This window comes from Oratosquilla oratoria, chromosome 5 (assembly GCF_046742065.1).
Source record: "Oratosquilla oratoria isolate Oo_2021 chromosome 5, ASM4674206v1, whole genome shotgun sequence".
In the NCBI taxonomy this organism is placed as follows: domain Eukaryota; kingdom Metazoa; phylum Arthropoda; class Malacostraca; order Stomatopoda; family Squillidae; genus Oratosquilla; species Oratosquilla oratoria.
Window position 1 is genome coordinate 32,785,117 of NC_134781.1, and position 21,514 is coordinate 32,806,630.

Below are 21,514 nucleotides of genomic sequence, written 5' to 3' on the forward strand. Positions count from 1 at the left end.
AATGTAATCATGTTACCCCTCCCCCCCTTTTCTTTCCTCCACCATTGGTAACAAGCCATCTCCAATCTCTCAATAGGACTGGAACTCATCTAGTGATAGTACTTTGTACCCTTTCCTCCAATTTTGGAAACTCCTTTTTTCATAATCCCAGACATAAACATGTAAAAGGAAAATCGTTAATACCTTGCAAGGCTGGCCTGGATTTCCTGCCGTCTTCTAATCTGAAGAGCTCTTGCTTTCAACTTGTTCACATGACGAGGCTTACAAGCTTCACACAAGTATTCTTCTGGGATGTTGTTACGGTCAATTTCCATGCAATCCACATGCTGCCATACACTACATGGAGAAAATAAGAAAAAAATAGGACATGTTTTGAATATGCATGTGTGTGTGTGTATGTATATATAAGCAAATAAAACAAATAGGCCAGGCATTTTTCCAAATTGCTATCGATACTTACAAACAATGATCGCACTGAATCATATAACCATCATCATGAGTAAAATCACAGACACAGCGTGTGATGGAGTCATCAAGCGGCTGATCATCCCCCTCTCCTTCTGGAGCCGTCTCCGTCTCTTCTCCAGAGGGGCCAACTGAAGAGCTATGATCACTGAACCGTGAGTCATCATCAGTTTCTGCACCTCCTCCTCCCACAGATGATGAACAAGGTGTTGAAGTAAAAGCAGGGACGTCAAGTGTTGGAGGAGGTGGGATGTGTGGAGAGGGGAATATGGATGTCTTTGGGTGAGGCATGAACTGCTGTCTATGAGGTGGCATCGAAGAAAGAGGATGATTAGGTGGCAGGGTGGACATCGAAGATGATACTGACACTGATGATGATGATGAACATGATGCCTGCGTTGTTACCAACGATGGTGATGGTGACGACAATGTATGAAAGGAACTGTTGGGTAGTGACGTGACAGTGGCAATTGATGAAGACAAACTCGAAGATGACTTGAGTGAGGTGGATGAGGTCACTCTGGATTGTGTTGATGGCTGAAAGTGCTGAGAAACTGGCTGCTGTTGCTGCTGCTGCTGTTGGAGATGGACAGCTACACTTGAGGGTGCAGTTGGTATGGAACGCTGAGGACCTAATACCACTCCTTGTGACGATGGGGAATTTTGACGGTTCTGTTGAATGTAGTGCCGAGGTGCCAGATTATGCTGTTCCGTTGACTGATGAGATGACAATGAAGATGAATGACTGGTGTGATGGTGTTGGTGGTGATGATAATGGTGCTGGGATGTGGTGACAGGTGGTGGAGGTGACTGTGGAGGTGTTGGTGGTGGAGGAGCTCCATAATTGTGGTCTTGTAGCACAAATGGGAGGTTGTAAGATGAAGTGTGTCGCAGTGAATGACTCGATGTGGATAACAAAGATGACGATGATGATGATGAGACTGAAGAGGAGGTAGGAACTCCTAAAGAAGAAAATGAAGAGGCGGAGGAGGCAGGCGAGTTCATTGAGGATCCTGCGATACCTTCCATCGAACGGCCCACACTTTCTGGCACATTTGTACTATGAAAGATAAAATAAATCGTAAATAGAAATATATCTTACTATATTTGTATAACACTTTTTCAGCATCAAATGGTTAATAGCATCTTTCAAAATCAACAATGCAGTAGGAAGAATAAAGTGGATTACATAATATGTACAGAAAAATATACTGTATTTGCATTAATGAGCACAAGAAAATAATACAAATCAAAAATGAATAAAAAAGAGCCACACCAAAGTACACAAATAAAAGAATAAAGAAGTTTAATAAATATAGAGAAAAAATAATAACAAAACAGATAAAAACAAAGAGAAAAGAAAAAAAGATCACAAAAGCAGAAATATTATAAAACAAGAACAAAACAAGGATCCAGAGAACCAAGACAAAAATGATGTTTACATGAAAGACAAGATACACACTTTGGAAGACTGAAACAGGAAAAAGCAAGTAGTCCAGCAGTCCAGCAGTCCACCCAGCCTACTCACTGTGAGTGCGAATACGCAGAAACGTTGACATGGTGTGAGGCCGAAGGTTGGGCTGCAGTGGCCCCAGCAGGACTAAGCACCAGTTTGTGAACCACTAACGACATGCTACCTCCACATCTCTGCACTCAGGCCTGGCCATTATGAACACCTGCAAATGAAACATCTGCTTAATTCAAAGGAAATAAAATAATATTCCTAATACTTATATAATGTTATAATGCCACTTTCAAATAAAACTAACACTTAATTCAAAAGAAACAAGATTATATTCCTACTACATAAACAATACATAGTCTGGACATATATATATAATACACTATATAATCAAGTCTCTCCTTAAAATCAACCACTATATGTATGTGTGTGTATTTACCTAGTTGTATTTACCTAGTTGTATTTTACGGGAAGGGGAGCTATGCTCGTGGGGTCCCGTCTTCATATCTCATTTTATCTAAACTATTTTTAAATTCATGTATTGTTTTTGCACACACCACTTTCTCATCTAACTTGTTCCAACTGTCTATTACTCTGTGAGGAAAGCTGTTCTTTTTCAAATCTCTTCTATAGCTGTCTTTTTTTATTTTCTTTCCGTGTCCTCTTGTATTTCTGTCATCCCATTTTATCAGATTCTCTCTATCAGTAATTTCTATGCCTTTCATGATTCTGTAAATAGCTATCAAATCTCCTCTCTCTCTTCTTTGCTCTAGTGTCTGTAGTTTAAGTTTTTGTAGTCTCTCTTCATATGATAGTTTTGAGAGTGTTGGTGCCAGTTTTGTGATTGCTCTTTGTATTCTTTCTAGTTTTTTTATACATTTTTTTGTACTTGGTGACCATATCGTTGCTGCATATTCCAATCTTGGTCTTATCAGGGTGATTAGGATTTTCCTCACCATTTCTTCATCCAGGTATGTAAATGCCACTTTGATTGTTCTTATTAAATTATAAGTTTCTCCAAAAATCTTATTTATATGTTTCTCAGGTGATATATTATTCATAACAATGACTCCCAGGTCCTTCTCATTTTCTACTTTTTTTATTCCTTCTTCTCCCAAATTATATGATCCTGTTATTCTGTTTTTGCTTTTTCCAAACTCCATTATACTACACTTTTTGGTATTGAACTCCATCTCCCACTTCCTACTCCATTCTTGTACTTTATTTAGATCTCTCTGTAGTGATTTACAATCTTCTTCAGTTTTCACTCTTTTCAGTAGTTTTGCATCATCTGCAAAGAAGCTCATATAGCTTTCAATTCCTTCATCCATATCATTAATATATATAGCAAACATTATTGGGGCCAGAACTGTTCCCTGCGGGACACCGCTTATTACTTCATTCCATTTTGAGTGCTGATCTCTTATCACTACTCTCATTTGTCTTTCTTGCAAAAAGTCTTCCATCCAATTTAGCAATTTACCTTGTATTCCTCCTTCATATTCTAATTTCTTAAGCAACTTCTTATGTGGTACTTTGTCAAAAGCTTTTTTTAGGTCTAGAAATGCACAATCAGCCCATCCATCTCTTTCTTGTATTATATCTATTAGCCTTGAATAGAAACATATTAAATTGGTGACGCATGATCGTCCTTGTCTGAATCCAAATTGTCTTGGATTTAGTACGTTGTTTTTTTCCAAGTATTTTACCCATCTACTTTTGATAATTCTTTCACATATTTTTGCTATTGTACTTGTTAGAGAGACTGGTCTATAGTTGGTAGGTTCTTCTTTATTTCCTCCTTTATATATAGGTACTATATTTGCTTTTTTCCAATCTTCTGGAACTTTTCCTTCTTTTAAGGAACTGCTTATTATGCTATGTATTTTGTCTGCTAGTTCATTCCTGCATTCTTTCAGAATCCAGTTTGCTATTTCATCTGGCCCATGCGATTTTCTGACATCAAAATTACCCAAGTGTGTCAATATTTCATTCATTGTTACTTCTATTTCTTCCATAGGGGGGACTTTTTCTTTCCACTCAATCTCTTCAGGTTGTATATTTTCCCTTGTAAACACTGATTTAAAATGTTTGTTCATAATTTCTGCCATTTCCATTTCCTCAGTGTATTCAACTCCTCCTTGTCTTAATTTCTCCGAGTCTTGTTTGGTTTTCAGTTTATTGTTTACAAATCTGTAGAATAGTTTTGGTTGATCTTTACACTTTTCTATAACATCTTTTTCATATTTTCTTTTTTCCTCTCTGCACTTTTGTACATATTCATTTCTATAACCAGTATATATTTTCCATTTTTCAGGTCTTCTGTCTTTTTTCCATCTGGTCCAGGCTTTGTCTCTTTTGTCTTTTAACTCCCTACAACTTTTGTTGTACCAGCATTTTACATATTCTTTTTCTTGTTTTTGTCTTGGGACATACTTTTCCACTCCTTTTTTGTAAATTTTTGTCAAAATATTCCATTTCTCTTCCACTGATGTTTCTTCTTTGTATATTTCTTCCCAGTTTTCTTGTTGAAAGAATTCTCTTATTTTATCAAAGTTTGTTTTTTCATACATCATTCTTCCTTTTCTATATTGTTCATTTCTTTTGATATATTTTTCTTCATTAAGTTCCAGTTCAATCAATATGTGGTCACTTTTACCTATTGGTGTTTTATATTCAATCTTGTCCACTATTCTAGGTTCAGATGTAATTATTAAGTCTAGCCTCGATGGTTCTTCTTCATTTCTATACCTAGTGTTCTCTTGTATCCATTGTGTCATTGAATGGTCAGTAATCATCTCAAGTAGAGCATTTCCCCATGAGTCATCACCACTCTTTACTGTCATTTCTTCCCAGCAGATTTCTTTGCAATTAAAGTCGCCCATCATAACTATTCTTCCTCCATCTTCCATTATTTTAGTTAATGCTATCTTTGTGTCCTCTAACATACTTTTATGTTCACTCTCCTCCCATGAGGCTGTTTTCGGAGGCACATAATTGATCACAAATTTTCTTCTCTTCTTATCTCCGTCTTCCACTTCTATCATAATCATCTCTACTGTATTCTTTCCATATATGACACCTTTCACGTTTATATCCTTCTTAGTCAGGAACATAACTCCACCCCCTTGTTTTTTCTCTCTGTTTCTAATCCAATAATTGTATGCATCATGTCCTACACTGTTGGGTGGTAGTGGGCCTTTTAATTTTGTTTCTACAATTCCCATTATGTCCGGTTCTTTTTCTTTCAAATAATCATTCAGTTCATTCAATCCTGTTATCAATCCATCTATATTTGTGTAAGACGCTCTTAGTTTTCTGCCACTTCCATTGTGTTCTCTGTTTCCCTTATGTTTTTCTTTTGTATGTCGAACTGCTTTATTTTCATGTTCACTACTCTCCAATAGAATCTCTCTTTCTCTGACTCCGTTCTTTCCTCGTTTTTTGCCTTAGCTTCAAGTCTTTTCTGCTTTTCTGCCTCTCTTTCCTCCTTATTCATTTCTCTTTTTATCCAAACCTTTTTATATTGATCATTTGTTGCTAGTTTCCCTGTTTTGGATAGAATTTTCTCTGCCGTTGTTTGTGACCTGAATTTAATCTTAATTGGTCTGGTCTTATCTGTACTATATTTTCCGAGTCTGAATTTTTCCTCAATTTCCTTTATAATTTCTGGTTCATCTTCCTGGACTAATTTTAATAAACTGCTTACTCTTTCATTTTCCTCCTTGATTCTTGCGGTTCTATCTGGGTTATGTTTCTCTTCCATTCCTAATATAATTATACATTTCTTTTTGTCAGCTAATTCTCTTACTATATTCTCCTTCTATCTCATCACTTTAATAACTGAGTCTTCATTATGTTCTTTCAATTGCTGTTTGACTATGTCAGTGAATGAGACCTTATTCCCTTCTTGGGTTGTCCTCCAATTTTTAGCTTCTGTATCTATTTTCTCTCTGTTTTCATTACTATTCTTCTTCAATTTCTCATTCTCCTCCTTTACATTTCCTAACTGTCTTTTTAGGTCCTCTATTTCTTCAGTTAAGTTTCTATTTGCCTTCTCTAGTTGTTCCAACCTTTCAATTCTTTGGAAAATGGAGTCAACATTACCTAACTTACGTTCCAAGTCCTCTATCACCTTATCAACTCTCTCCTCTAGTCTTATCAGTCGGGGGGGAGGGGTTGTGTCCCCCCCACCCTCTTTAAATCCCTGGAACATATTCTCGTCACTTTCTACTGTATTGCTCCTCTCTATACTTCTAATCTTTACATTTTTATTAGACATTTCATCCTCACTCAGCCTTTTGTTTACCTTTCGCTTGTCTGGCTGGGCCAAGTCTACTCCCTCCTCATTTCCTTCCATTTCCCTCAGTAATCCCTCCCCTTTTCCTCTTTCCCTACTTTCCCACTACTCCACGAGCAATTTCCCCCCCACCCTGTAAAAACACTAGGCACTTCTCTTTGCGTTGGGATCCACAGACTTCAGTTTTCTTCAGAACGTCATCCAAGCCGTCCATTCGCTGAAGTGTGTGTGTGTGTGTGTGTGTATATATATATATATATATATCATATGCAAAGAAATCACAAAAGACATGCAAAACTATTTTTGTAGAAACCATTGGAAAATTGAAAAAATAGATACCGAACGTTTTCATCTATTAAAATATTTTCAAAGATACCTTTGAAAATGTCTTAATAGACGAAAATATTCGGTATCTTTTTCCAATTTCCCGGTGGTTTCTGCAAATATATATATATATATATATATATATGTGTGTGTGTGTGTGCAATGAAAACACTAGGAGCGTGTGTTCACAAATGCGTAAGTAACCAGTAGGAAAAGTAAACTAACTTAGCAGAGTGCTTTCGTATAATTACATCTTCAGTGCAGATACAAAGAAGGAATTATAAAATGAAGAAACAAGGTACAGAATGTATGACATATTGAAGAGGGCATTCGGAGAGGCAGTGGAAGAAGTACACATGACGGACATTTGAACCGTCCTGGTAACCAACAAGTATGGGACAACTGCTCATAATTTATATTATAATTTAAATAATTTTGAAATTTCATGAGAAATATAACTATCTAATTTGTACAAACCTTGATGGAGATTAACATTTATTCCCTTAATAGATTTGATCAAACTGCATTCAATTAAATTTCTTTCTGTTATGTTGTTGTTGTATGTGATGACTTTAGCGTTATCCCAGTCAACTGGGTGGTTAAAATGGTTCATGTGGTTGAATATACCGCTGTACAAATTAGATAGTTATATTTCTCATGAAATTTCAAAATTATCTAAACTATAATATAAATTATGAGCAGTTGTCCCATACTTGTTGGTTACCAGGACGGTTCAAACATCCGTCACGTGTACTTCTTCCACTACCTCTCCGAATGCCCTCTTCACTATGTCATATATTCTGTACCTTGTTTCTTCATTTATATTTTCTTCTTTGTATCTGCACTGAAGATGTAATTATACGAAAGCGCTCTGCTTTGTTAGTTTACTTTTCCTAGTGGTTACTTACGCATATATATATATATATATATATATATGTGTGTGTGTGTGTGTATGTATATATATACATATATATATACATATATATGTATATATATATATATATATATATATACATATATATATACATATATATGTATATATATATATATATGTGTGTGTGTGTGTAAAAATTATTTCAGACAAATGAGAGAGAAATGGGTGGGGAAGGGCAAACGAAGATGTGTTGGGAATAGTTTATTGCCTTAACATTTCGACCAACTTGGTCTTCTTCAGAGGACATGTTGCATTCCAATTAGACCACAAATCTTATACTCGCAGCGAGAGGGAACCCAGCCAGCTGTGAGTGGATGTGTCAGGTCTTCCCTTTGGCTAACGATTTAATTATCAAAACACTTGCTGTTTTTGAAAGGCATTTAAATCTGTCTCTGTCATAGTTATTTTCCCTGGTGGCAATATGTGCAGCTTCCACAGTTTTTGTCATTTTCTTTTCAAGTCCCTCGTGTAGAATTTCCATGCAGCTCCAGTCAGGTAGGTTTCCACATTTGTCTAGATGACGAACCAGGGAGTTAGAAGTTCTGTGTGTCCTAAGGTTGTTTTTGTGTTCATTCAACTGTTTCTTGATCCCTCGACCTGATTCGCTGCAGTATAATGAAGGCCAGCTGCTACATGGAATGGGGTAAACGACACTGAGGTTATTATGAACATTAGCATGTTTTTTAAATATTTTTCCTATCTTATTGGAAGACACTTTTGGTGATGTAAATATGGCTAAAGTGTCTTCCAATAAGATAGGAAAAAAGAGTTCAGTTTGGGAGGTGATTAGTGGAGTTCCACAGGGAGTATTGGGTCCAATAATGCTTGCTATTTATGTGAATGACATTGATGAAGATGTGGAATGTTACATGAGCTTCTTTGCAGATGATGATAAATTGCTGAAGAAAGTGAATACTGAAACAGATTGTGAATCACTAGAGACCTGAACAAGGTTTGGAAATGGAGTCAGAAGTGGGAACTAGACTTTAACATTAAGAAATGTAGCATAATGGAGTTCGGAGAAAAAAATATATATATATCAGGACAATATAAAATCAGAACAAAGGAAGTAATGAAAGTGGGATCTGAAAAAGACCTGGGAGTAATTACCACAAATATGTCCCTTGATAAATAGATAAACAAAGTTGTCAGAGAATCTTACAACTTGCTAAGATCAATAAAGGTGGCTTTTACTTATTTAGACGAAGAAATGGTTAAAAAAATACCAGTCACACTAATAAGGCCTAGACTGGATTATGCTGCAACACTATGGTCACCCAATACCAAAAAATTGAAAGAATCTGGAGAGCAACCACAAAAATGGCCCCAACACTTCAAATCTGTCATATGAGGAATGTTTAAATTGAAATTACCGACTTTGGAACAAAGAAGAGAAAAAGGCGACCTGCTGACCATCTACAGAATCATAAATGGCATGGAAGTCCTTGATAGAGAGGGCTTGCTAAATTGGGATAAGAGAAATACAAGGGGACATGAAAAGAATCTCAAAAAGGACAACTATAGAAGAGGCCTGAAAAAAATCAAGTTTTCCACACAGTGTGGAACAAAATTAACAAAAACAATAGTGTGTGCAAAAACTATACACAAATTTAAGAGCACACTAGACACTGCGAGATACAAAGATGGGACACCACAGTCATAGCTCCCTTTCATGTAAGATACAACTAGGTAAATACACACACAATTCCCCACCCACAAGAGTTGGAGTAACGGCTTGCAGTGCAGCAATACTGAAATTATTTCAGCCCTGGGCAGGATTCAAACTCAGACCATATCCTTCATGTGACCCTTTACCATAATGCATGCGCGCGCGCGCACACACACACACACACACACACACACACACACACACACACACACACACACACACACACACACACACACACACACACACACACACACACACACACACACACACACACACACACACACACACACACACACACACACACACACACACACACGGACGGCCGAAACAATTCTCTTTACAACATCGATAGCTAAGTAGTGCACGCACCTGCATCAGTTTCGAGTCGGTGCAGGGTTCCCCCTAACACACACCCCCCCAACGCCCCCGTTCGCAACTCGAGACGGAAACAGAAGCGCGTCTCAATTTACGAACTTAGAAACCGTGTATCATATAAAGTGTGCATATATCACATGGTGTGTGTGTGTGTGTGTGTGTGTGTGTGTGTGTGTGTGTGTGTGTGTGTGTGTGTGTGTGTGTGTGTGTGTGTGTGTGTGTGTGTGTGTGTGTGCGCGCGCGCACGCACGCGTATGCGTGTGTATGGCGTCACACTCTAAATGCAAAATAAATAAATAATCTAAACCGCGAAATGTCAAAATATATACATGTAATCATCCTGGTTTCAACCCACTTCACCCACGGAAGACTTTATTCCGCTTCAGGAGAAACCCTTGACATAATGCATGACCGAACACGAGCCAGTTCGACTTCGAAAGTTCGACTACTTCGGGGGCACTGGCCGAACTTCCTTATTCGCCAGAAACACCTGTGAATGTCATTAGACCTAGTACAATGGACACACTTACCCAGAAGATGTTACCCCTCATTTCGCATCGGGTGGCACTTCACTTTTTCCTTGAGCTGCCGCCAAGCGATTTTATTCATCTCCACCGTTGCGCCCCCTACCCACCCCACCCCTTCGTAGTGACCTCGTTTCACCACTTCCGTAGCGGGGAGTACTTTCATATTTTCATCCTGACTGCCGTCAGGCGATTTTATTCATTTCCGTGGCTGACTACATACAGGCGACGGAGAACCCCTGCGAACTTTCTCAACAAAGGACACCGGTACCATTATTCCAGCAATACATTGTAATTATTCTCAAGGGATTAATGCGATTAGAAAATGCGGTCTTGAGGTATACGTACACCGAGGTGCATTCCACTTTTATTACATTTTTTTAAAACATTCATTTATTCACTTTTTTTTTTTAGAAAAAAACTGACGATACTGATAGGAAAACGAGCGCACGCATACACACACAATTATATTATATATATACATACATATGCATATACTGTACTATATATATACAAACAAACACAGACAGAAACAAACAATGACGTCACCTATAACAACACCTCACACACACCCCTTCCCCCTAATCTTAGGCAGTTTGCCCGCATCGCCTACAATGAAACTGTGGCCCACATTTGCAGAAAGTTTGCAGAACCCCCCCCCCCTCCCCCGAAGCCACTTCGATTACCCCGCCCCCTCGCCTCACAACTCCTCCGCCTGAGGTGGGTCACCCCCACCCCACCCCCGGGCTCACCTGCGTGGGAACAGCTCTGCGACAGCCAGAAGAAAGCATACAAGGCGACCGGGTCAAGAGATCATGTCGAAATTGCTTTACTGGGTCTATCTGTAAGAGAGGGCATCCTGCTAATGTAAGATTGATTGATAGATAGTAATAAAGTGTGGCCCTGGACTGAAGGGAAATGTGGTGGTCGACGATACAAAGCGTCCAAAACACGACCCAGGCAAGAAACAAGGCCCAACGAATGAAGCCAACTTCCTGCTTGGGCAATTGCATGAAACACACACAATATATGTATGCTACAGTACCCCCCTCTTCCCTCTTCTCGCCCCCCCCCCCAGTTTAGTGTCACCTAATAGAGACCTCAAAAGCCTATTTCTTCTCTACGGACGGGGGGGGGGGGGGTGAGTGCCCTGTGACTCCTAACGACACACGACCCGACACCCGATCCATCGGGGGTGACGGGGTAACCAGCGGGGGTGTCGTTGGCCCCCGTACGTCACTTACCTATAAATACATGTATGTATGCGCGTGCGCGTGTAAATGTGTGCGTAATTCACCATGGTCTTGGATCACGTGTTGGACTCGTGATCGACAGCTACTACCCTCATGGAAGAGAGCTCAGAGCTCATATTCCCAACTCCCCGCCCACGAGAGTTGAAGTAACGACTCGCAGCGCAGCGATACTGACTCGTGTGTGTGTGTGTGTGTGTGTGTGTGTGTGTGTGTGTGTGTGTGTGTGTGTGTGTGTGTGTGTGTGTGTGTGTGTGTGTGTGTGTGTGTGTGTGTGTGAACTACAGGCCTACGAGTATGTATAACCTCAATCGTGGGAAAATTATGGTATCTATCATCAAAGATACTAAAGAACGCCATTTAGAAAGCAACTTTCATAAATGATAGCCAATATGAATGCAGATGGAATCGTTCTTGCGTGACTAACCTACTCAAATTCTACAACAAAGTCGTCTCAAATTCTGACAAAAGAAACAATATAGAATATCTGAACTTTGAAAAGGCTTTTGATATCGTCTCGCACGAAAGACTATTTACTAAGTTAGCTTCACACGGAATAAGTGGTAATGTGATGAACAGTCCCCCACATGTGCGTCTAAGCGTAATTTTGGCTTATAGTATCGTCGCTACAGAAATGGGATGGACAAGGAATGTATATGTGGTGTAGAAACATCTGGCCTTCGGCCTTATATTACTATTGTGTAGGTTAAGTCAGAACTGCCTATGGGGATCACAGCCTGTCTCTTTATATATACACCCTGGGTACGCTACAGTAGCAAAGGACCCAGCCTCATTGAAACATGGCTCGGTAGGGCCTAGGTTGTGCTTTCATGAGGATACAAATGCTTGTAGTACAGGCGTAATATGGACTTAACCTACAGAATAGTAATATAAGGCCGAAGGCCAGCTGTTTCTACACCACATATACATTCCTTGTCCATCCCATTTCTGTAGCGACGATACTATAAGCCAAAATGACGCGTAGACGCACATGTGGGGGACTCTGTTCACCACAGTAGCCTATCATGATGGAATAATTGGTTAAACGATAGTAGAGTTGTTCTAAATGACATAACTTCTAATGAAAAATATTACGAGTGGAGTTCCTCAGGGTTCCGTTCTTGGGCCACTTACATTCATAGTATATGTAAATTATATAAATCATGGACTGAAATACATTGTCTCCAAATCTGATGATGATACATAACTGTGGGGATTGGCAAATTATCAATTACAACAATTAGGTATTCAAAAATATTTAGATAAACTACAGCAATGCTCTGAAAAGTGGCTAATGACCCATCATTCATGAGGAGCTGAGAGGGAGGAAGGGTGCTGGGTGGAGGGGCGTGGAATGGGTGGGAGTGGGTATGTGCCTTTGACTTGGCTACTTCTCTTATGGGGGGGGGAGTTATTACATAGATAGAAATGTAAGGTTATGCACATAGGTAAAATAACTATGTACAATTACAAGTTATTTGGAAATTTGTTGACAAAAATGGATAGTGAAAAGGATCTCGGCTTAATAATCAGTAATGATCTCAAATCACCTAAGCAGCGTATTTCCGCCTCGGAGAAAGCAAATAAAAATCTAGGGCTGATTACGGGATCGTTTTTTTTTTTTTTCTTATGTCCATCTGTCTTTAATAAGCTATATAAATCGTTACTTCGTCCACATTTGGAAAATGCGGTTTCCGTATGGTCATCGAGGACATTGACAAATTGGAAAAAGGACAACGGCGAGCCACATAACTGATTACTAATATCAGAAATAAATCATACGAAAATCGACTAAAACATATTATTTTTTCCTAAAAAAAATTAACTCGGATGATTTAATACAGGTTTTTAAGATTCCAAGGGGGATTGGCAACTTCAAATGTGACGAAATTTTCACATTGAATGGGAATCAGAAATTTTCACATTGAATGGGAATCAGACAAGAAATAATGGTCTCAAACTATCAGGAATTAGATTTAATTTGAAAGTGGGTCGAAACAACTTCGCCAACCGTGTAGTAAATGAATGGAATAAACTTCCCATTGAGGCAGTCCAATGTAGTAGAATTCAAACTTTAAAAATTAATTTACATAAACACGCAATATGATGTAATGCCAGCCATCTATTTGATCTATTTTCAATTTATCTATTACTTATGTTTCATTAATTATAAATCATTATCTGTTTATTATTCATCTATTTGTTTATTATCATTATTCTTCTCCTCATCTGACCTAGGTTTGGACCAAAAGGTCTCCTGTCGGCATGTTCTTCCTTTGAAATCCTGTGTGTGTGTGTGTGTGTGTGTGTGTATTCACCTCGGATCTGCTGCAGCCTCTTTTCGAGACAGCCAGACACCACCCTACGACAGTGAGCTCAGAGCTCATTATTAGCACATCTCTGGGTAGGTCTGAGACCACTCACACTCCACACACCTGGAATGCAAGGTCACAACTCCTTGACTAACGTCCCGTACCTACTCGCTGCTAGGTGAACAGGGGCTACACGTGAAAGGAGACAAACCCAACTTGTCTCCGCCCGGCCGGGGAATCGAACCCCGGTTCTCCGGCTTGTGAGGCCAGTGCCTTACCAATCCGCCACCGGGCCGTGTGGTGTGGTGTGTGGTGTGTGGTGTGTGTGTGTGTGTGTGTGTGTGTGTGTGTGTGTGTGTGTGTGTGTGTGTGTGTGCGCGCGCACGCGCGTGTAATGTACACATGCATAAATTAATCCAAACTGCATACAACGACATATTCAATTAAGGCAATTTTTCTAGCATGTATCTAGCCATGAGCGCCTTTAACTGCTCCCACATAGTACTTAAAACCTCGACACACACATATACACAGTGCGCTTGTTGGGAGAGCGACGGGAGGGAAGGAGGATGAGTCTCCCACTCCCATTCTCTTCCCCCCTCCTCCTTCTCCTCCTCCTCCTCCCTCGACGACGGCAGACTTGTGTGGGAAGGCCAAGCTGCTGCTGCTGCTGCCTTCATGCCTATCGATCCTCTGGTACAACTCCACCCCTCTATCTCTCCTCCTCCTCTTCATCCTCCTCCAGCAGAAGCGCCACCTCCTCCTCCACCACCACTCCCATCTCCACTTCCTCTCCCACCACCACCACCACTAGCACCTCCTCCTCCTTCCTCAACTCGCCTCTGCCTCCAGCCGCCCTTTCTTCTCCCTCCCTCCCTCCCTCTCTCTCCTTCCCTCCCTTCCTCGTATGCTTGAACTTACTTTTCCTTTTTTCCGCCTTCTCTCCTCTCCTCTCCTTCATGCACTGGCTGGCTGGATGGCTGGCTGCATGAAAGTACGACTGAATGTGTATACGAATGGAAGGCAGCGTCATCAATCAATTCCGTCAATGGGTACGTCGGCGCATGCGCGCAAGGGGGAACGTCCGTGGTGCGCGCGGGTGAGCTCTTAAAACCGGGCCACAGTATGTAAACATTACTGCGACGATGTCCACGGAGTTTATATCAGTCAGGTCGGACGTATGCCCTCTTCCAGATGAAGGTTTTTAGATGGAAATAAAAGAAAATCTACAAGAGAACCTGAAACATTTAGCAACTTTAATCCGGCTGACGATTTATGGTTTGATGTCTTCTTGTCCACGGAGTGTTTTAATACAAGGCATCGTCATCTGAATAAAGAAAACGGTGTCACCCGGTACTGGGGAGGTTACAATCCGTGACGCTTGCGTGGGCGACTGGGGTGCCTGGGGAGACGAGGCTGTGGAGAACACGGACACACACACACAAGCACGCACGCAAGCACACGCGCGCGCACGAATTCAATGCTAGGTATAACAAGAAAATACACAACAAAAGTAGCTTCTTTTCCTGTTGCACTTTATATTACTGCTAAGTGCAAACGCGCGCGCGCGCGCGCTTATACGCAGAAAGAGTGAGAGTGCAAGTGGCAGGACAGGTTAGTGCGAGCGAGCGAGCGAGCGAGCGAGTGGGTGGTTGCTTCCTAAGTGGGCGTGTGGGGTTGACTTTCTGAATGGGCGTGTGGACCCAACTCGTAAGCGAGCCTGGAAACTGGAACGAACGATTTCGAGCTGATCGTAGGAGGGCGAGTTCGGTTGCACGAGAATGAGCAAGTTCATCGGGATTGGGTTGTACGAGCCTTTGAGCGATATATATATATATATATATATATATATATATATATATATATTTATATATATATATATATATTACACACGTGTTGGATTTTAATATAAGTTTGCTTGAGCAAATTAGATAAATCTTCGCTTCTCTTGGCTTAGCTTAAAAAGGCGAGGTTAGTTTTTGGTCTGGTTTGGTTTGGTTGGAAATTATGTGTAAAAAATCACAGATTATCCAACGAGACATATTTGTTTTTATCACACCCATATAAAAATCCTATATATTTTTTTTTATCCATGATTTATCCTGGTCCCTCATTGCGCATGCGTCAATATCCCCCCCACCGCCCCCCCCCCCCTTCAACGGTTCTGAAACAAAAACATAATATTCTCGACCGGCTCGACATGCGTGGGAGGGAGGGGATGCAAGCCACGACCGAGTGGGCGAAAGAATAAGCGAGCGACGGAAAAAGAGAGAGAGAGAGAGAGAGAGAGAGAGAGAGAGAGAGAGAGAGAGAGAGAGAGAGAGAGAGAGAGAGAGAGAGAGAGAGAGAGAGAGAGAGAGAGAGAGAGAGAGAGAGAGAGAGAGCTTGCAGAGAGGAGGAGGCAGCACACTTGCCTAGCATGCTACTTGCTTTTGACATTTCGTTTGAGTAGAAGAATCTACTTCGGTTACAATATTCTCGACTTCCGTAAGAACAACTCAACAATGGGTCTAACATTCGTATTTTAGGTTTAACTCCTCTTAGTTCTTCATGCAGCTTCTCAGTATAGGGCGCAAGAATAATTTGACGTTTGTAAATTTGAAAAACAAAAGATCGTAACCGAAGTCGTTTCTACTCATACGAAATAGCAAAAGCAAGTAGCATGCTAGCGAGACATGTCTAGTGTGCCACTATCTTTCGCTCGTGAGATTGTGAGAGTTGGCCAATTTTGGAGTGGGTATGCTGTGTGAAACCAAGTGAGTTTGTGAATGGGTACTTGTGTAAAGTGAGAAATTTTATACAGTGAGAAGTGATGGGAGGGGGAGTGGGAGAGGGTGAGGGTGAGGGAGAGAAAGGGAGAGGGTGAGTGAGGGAGGGAGTGAGGGAGGGGTCCCGGTTCCCATGACAACGAAAGGGGCGACCGGGGAGGTGGTGGTAGGGAGTGGAGCGGGGATTTGCCATCGCGCACGGTTTAAAAGGACGCACGCCCGCCCGCCACAAATTACTAACACGAACACGGCCCTCTGTAAACTCGACCAAAAACGGAAAAAAAACATAAGGAAAGGGAGTGGAGGGGAGGGGTGGTGAAGGGTGAGATGGGAGGGGAGGGGCGAGTGAGGTGTAGGTGATGAGAAGGGGAGGGAAGGGAGGAATGTGGAAGGAAAAAAGGGACTAGGGTGTAGTTACGGGAAGAGATGATTAGGGAGAAGGATGGAAGAGAAGAGCGACGGAAAAGGAGAGTGGGAGGGGAGTGGGAGGGGGAAGGGTCAAGAAGGGATGTGTACGATATCAGGGGTATCAGAGGTATCAGGGGTATGCGTTCAGGGAGATTAGGGTTACGGGTTACGGCGTCTGGGGCGAGGGTTAGTGCTCCGTCGGGCAGGTGAGAACGCCGAGCAAGGTGGGTAGGTAGGTAGGTAGGTAGGTCGCTGGGTAGGACTGGGTTCTGTTGTAGGTTACGGCAAAGCAGGCTTGGGTAGGGTAAGACTTGCTCGAGTTGTAGGTTACCTCAGAGTAGGGTTAGGTTGGGAAGAGTAGGGTAAGGTAGGGCATAGTTGGGTTGGGTAGAGTAGGGTAGGCTAGGTTAGGGTAAGCTTTAGGGTAAAGTAAAGCTGGGTAGGGTTTCTTAGGTTAGGTTGGTTTAGGTTAAGTTTGGTTAGGTTAGAGTAGGACAAGATTGGAAAGAGTAGGGTTGGATAGTTGGGTAGGTTAGGTTCGGTTAGGTCAAAGTAGGTTAGGGTACGGCAGGGAAGGGTAGCAGAGGGGAGGTGTGGGAAGAGCAGGGAAGAGAGTGGGAAGAGCAGGGAAGAGAGTGTAAAGGAAGGGTAGATAGGAAGGGAGGGCACGGGGGAACCCCTACTCTTTTGGGATTATTCCAAGCAGGCATAAGGGAGGAGGGGAAAGGGGAGAGGAGGAGGGGGGGGTGAAGCCGGTCATGAAGGTGGACCTTGATTCCTACTGATAAAGGTGGAGGATGACAGCATGAGGAGCTGGCTACCTGGATCGCCGTAGCTGGCTAGTTGTTGGCTGAGTGCGTGTATCGCTCGAACAACTACGCAGCAGAGGCGGCAGGCGGCGGCGGCTGAAAGAGCAGCAGCAGCAGCAGCCCCACCACCGCCACCACTACCACCGCCGCCACCCTCTGCAGCACGAGAAGCATAATACCGATCTCCCTTAGTGCAAACCAGCACCAGTGACTACAACTCGTGTATTTACCTAGTTGTATTTACCTAGTTGTATTTTGCGGGAAGGGGAGCTATGCTCGTGATGTCCCGCCTTTGTATCTTGCAGTGTCTAGTTTGTTTTTAAACTCATGAATGGTTTTTGCGCATACTATTCCATTGTCCAGTTTGTTCCAAGTGTCCAAAACTCTATGAGGAAAACTGTTTTTCTTCAGTTCTCTTCTATAGCTATGTTTTTTTATTTTCTTTCCATGTCCTCTTGTGTGTGTGTGTGTGTGTGTGTGTGTGTGTGTGTGTGTGTGTGTGTGTGTGTGTGTGTGTGTGTGTGTGTGTGTGTGTGTGTGTGTGTGTGTGTGTGTGTGTGTGACCTTACACGCACACACCCAGCCAACTCCCCACCCGCGAGAGTTGGAGTATAGACTCGCAGCGCAGCGATACTGAAATTATTTCAACTTTGGGCGGGATTCGAACCCGGACCTCCGTAGTGGCGGCCGGGAACTCTACCAACTGTGACATCAAGTCGTGTGCGCGCGCGTGTGTGTGTGTGTGTGTGTGTGTGTGTGTGTGTGTGTGTGTGTGTGTGTGTGTGTGTGTGTGTGTGTGTGTGTGTGTGTGTGTGTGTGCGCGCGCGCGAGAGAGAGAGAAAAGGGTGGGTTCGAGTTAGCTTGAAGTTGCCTGCGTTAGCTACAAAGCAATATTCCAGTGTTCATACAACATATAGATGCAGCTGTACACAAACAAATCTTGCACTCGCGCGCGCGCGTACACACACACACACACACACACACACACACACACACACACACACACACACACACACACACACACACGTTAACACTCGATGGACAGATACGCAATACAATAAGTACATTGTACGCATGGTGAGCAAGTGTGAAATGACATTCAAATACAGACGAGGAAAATATGTTATCATTACTTCAACGAGCAGACTTTTGCCCGAGTCTACTGCAACAGATTGAAGTCAGCCCCCCCCCCCAAAAAGTGCCCCACCCACCGCACCTGAAAAAAAAATATATATATACATAATAATAATAATAAAAGGCTCGCATTTTGGAAGGTAAACGGAGTCGGCTTAGAACCGAATAAAATCACTCGACGACGATGAAAAACAAAATCCTGTTTACATAAAGTTACACCACGAGCTGAAAAAATCGCCTGGCGACAGACAAAAACCAGTTCTGACTGTGAGATCCAGAAAAGGAATTGACGAACACGGATTCTCACAAAAGAGGCCCGTCAATGAATATTCACTAGATAACGAAACAAAAGCAAAAATTACGTAGAAGGATCTGGAAGTGAATGTTATGACAAAGACATTAGTAAGACTGTGGGAGAAAAATACGCAGTGTTGGACATATTTTCTTTTTACACTGCAAAGATGAAAAAAGAATCAATACCCTCATCCGCCCTAGACTGAAATATGCAGCAGTGGTGGTATGGTCTCCGCACAAAGTGAAAGATATACACAAGAACGAGAGGACTTGTCCCTCCATTATTATAAGGATTTGACTGATTCGATTTAACGTCGCGACCTCCCCCTACCAGGAGGCTATGGCGGTGCCCCTACACAAAGGGCTTTATAGGGTGGATTGTAATGAGCCATGCCCTTGGTACAACTCGCTAGAGGCAGATTCGAACTTCTCCTCGACCTCCGCCGCAGGTAGCGACGCTCTAATCCGCTCGGAATGAAGTGAAAAAGGCGACTTGATTGAGGTGGTCGGGTTACAGACGGGTTAACTGATCGAGAAGATCTCTTCCTTGGGACGTGTGGACGAGGTGGGGGGTTTCCTGAGAACAAACTGAAAAGGACCACAAGTCTGAAGGACGTGGGGATTCCTCTGTACAGGTGCGTCAGCTCCTGGAATAGCCTGCACGATGCCACAGACCAATCTGGAATCATAAACAAATTTAAAACGAGGCACTAAGACACGACATCACGAGCATAGTTACTTTTCTATATAATAGAATTAGGTCAACACACATAGGCGAATAGGCACTCTATCACCGGCAGCCTGGGTTCAGGGTCTCAACAGATGACAAACCTAACGCCCCACCCACCCCGCCCGGCCCCCCTCCCAGAGGTCTGGGCTCCGACATCCCCTCCAGCCGCAAGATCTCGGGCCCTTCCGAGCGTCCGGCAGGCCTGTCGACGAGCAGGAAGGCAATGGTGTTGTGGGTCCATGCTAGACAAATGGAAGCCTGAAACAGCGCTCGGTCGTGACGTCACTTCCATGACGTCAGCGACCCCGCGGTGACGCGGGGAGCCCACTGAACACGACTGCGTCTGCGTGGAAAGAAAGCTTCGACCCGGGGACCGACCGTGATGTCGGTCTTCGGAGGGGTCGGGGGGAGGAGGGTAGGCAAAGAGGAGGAGAGGGGGGGGGGCGTTGTATTCTTTGGGTGCGAGGTTACATTAACCGAGGACCCGCTCAAACCGGCATCGGCTTCGCGAGGAAAAATAAAACGAAAGGTGTCGTCAATACACAAACCCCCAGTGCGTGCAAGGGTGATAAAGAAATTGGGCTTCATAAAAGAAAGTATAAAACACACACACGCGCACAAACACACAAACACATACACACACACAAACACACACACACACAGTTGAACCCTTGACGCGCCTATCCGGCCCTAAACCTCGTCCAATCAGGATTCTGGATCCTGGACAGGCTTGGGGTGGGAGGAGGGGATAGGGGGGGAGGGAGGGGGTTGAGGGGGGAAAGGGAGGGAATAGAGGGGGAAAGGGAGGGGGTAGAGGGTTGGAAAGGTTAAGACATAAAGCCTATGGAAGGGAAAGGAGCCAAGCACCTAGTGCAAAGTTTGTGGCTGCAAACGGATGAAAACAATGATTTGAGCATGAGAAAGTGTAGAAAGTATTTCGGGGGGGGGGAGAGAAATGAAAATGAGGGGGTCGGAGATAGGTGAAACATGGAAAGGGTGGTGGTGGTGGTGGTGGTGGTGGTGGTGGTGGTGGTGATGATGATGATGATGATGATGATGATGATGATGATGATGATGATGATGATGATGATGATGATGATGATGATGATGATGATCAAGAGGGGTAAGACGAGAAAGTAGGTGAAAGGGAGATCGGGGGGGGGGAAGAAAGTTGGAAGATAATAGTCAAGGGGTCAGTGTGGCCTGTGCGACTGTGGGGGGAGAACGAGACAAGGGTGTCACTGCAACAAGGAGTGGGGGGGGGGGGAGTCAAGACAGGAGAAGAGAAGGGAAGGTGAAGGGAAGAAGAGCAATGACCGACAGGGCAGCATTTCACTTGTCGAGCAGAAAATTAGAGTGGAAAAAGAACAATGAGCAGGGAAGGGAAAGGGAAAGGAAAGGAAAGGAAAGGAAAGGGAAGGGAAGGGAAGGGAAGGGAAGAGGAAAGGGAGGGGAAAGGGAAAGGAAGGGGGAAGGGGAGAACGAATAATATTTAAATGTGGTTTGACGTGAATGAAGCGAAAGAGTGCATGGGCGAGGAGGAAGAAGGGGAAGAAGAAGAATAGGAAGGAAAGGAAGGAAGGAAAGGAAGGAAGGAAGGAGAGGAGGAGGAGGAGGAGGAGGGGGGAGGTAATATGATGGCAATGATGATGATAATAATATCGATTAGGATACGAGATTGATGAAGGAGGAAGAACTGGCTGAGGCCGTGGAGGATAAAGAGTAGACGGAGGAGAAAGAATAGAGGGAGGAGGAG

General features: G+C 42.8%; 1 protein-coding gene across 3 annotated transcripts in view; it reads right to left on the minus strand.

Moving 5' to 3' along the window:
* Nucleotides 1–21,514, minus strand: part of upSET (SET domain-containing protein upSET) — an 85,359-nt gene that overhangs the window by 42,099 nt on the left and 21,746 nt on the right. For all 3 annotated transcript variants that reach the window (XM_076185117.1, XM_076185116.1, XM_076185118.1), the window contains exons 2-4: nt 1,994–2,141; nt 461–1,525; nt 184–336 (exon numbers count right to left, since the gene is read on the minus strand). In XM_076185117.1, coding sequence (XP_076041232.1) covers nt 184–336; nt 461–1,525; nt 1,994–2,097 — 1,322 coding nt within the window. In that variant the 5' untranslated portion in view covers nt 2,098–2,141. The remainder of the gene's footprint in view (nt 1–183; nt 337–460; nt 1,526–1,993; nt 2,142–21,514) is intronic.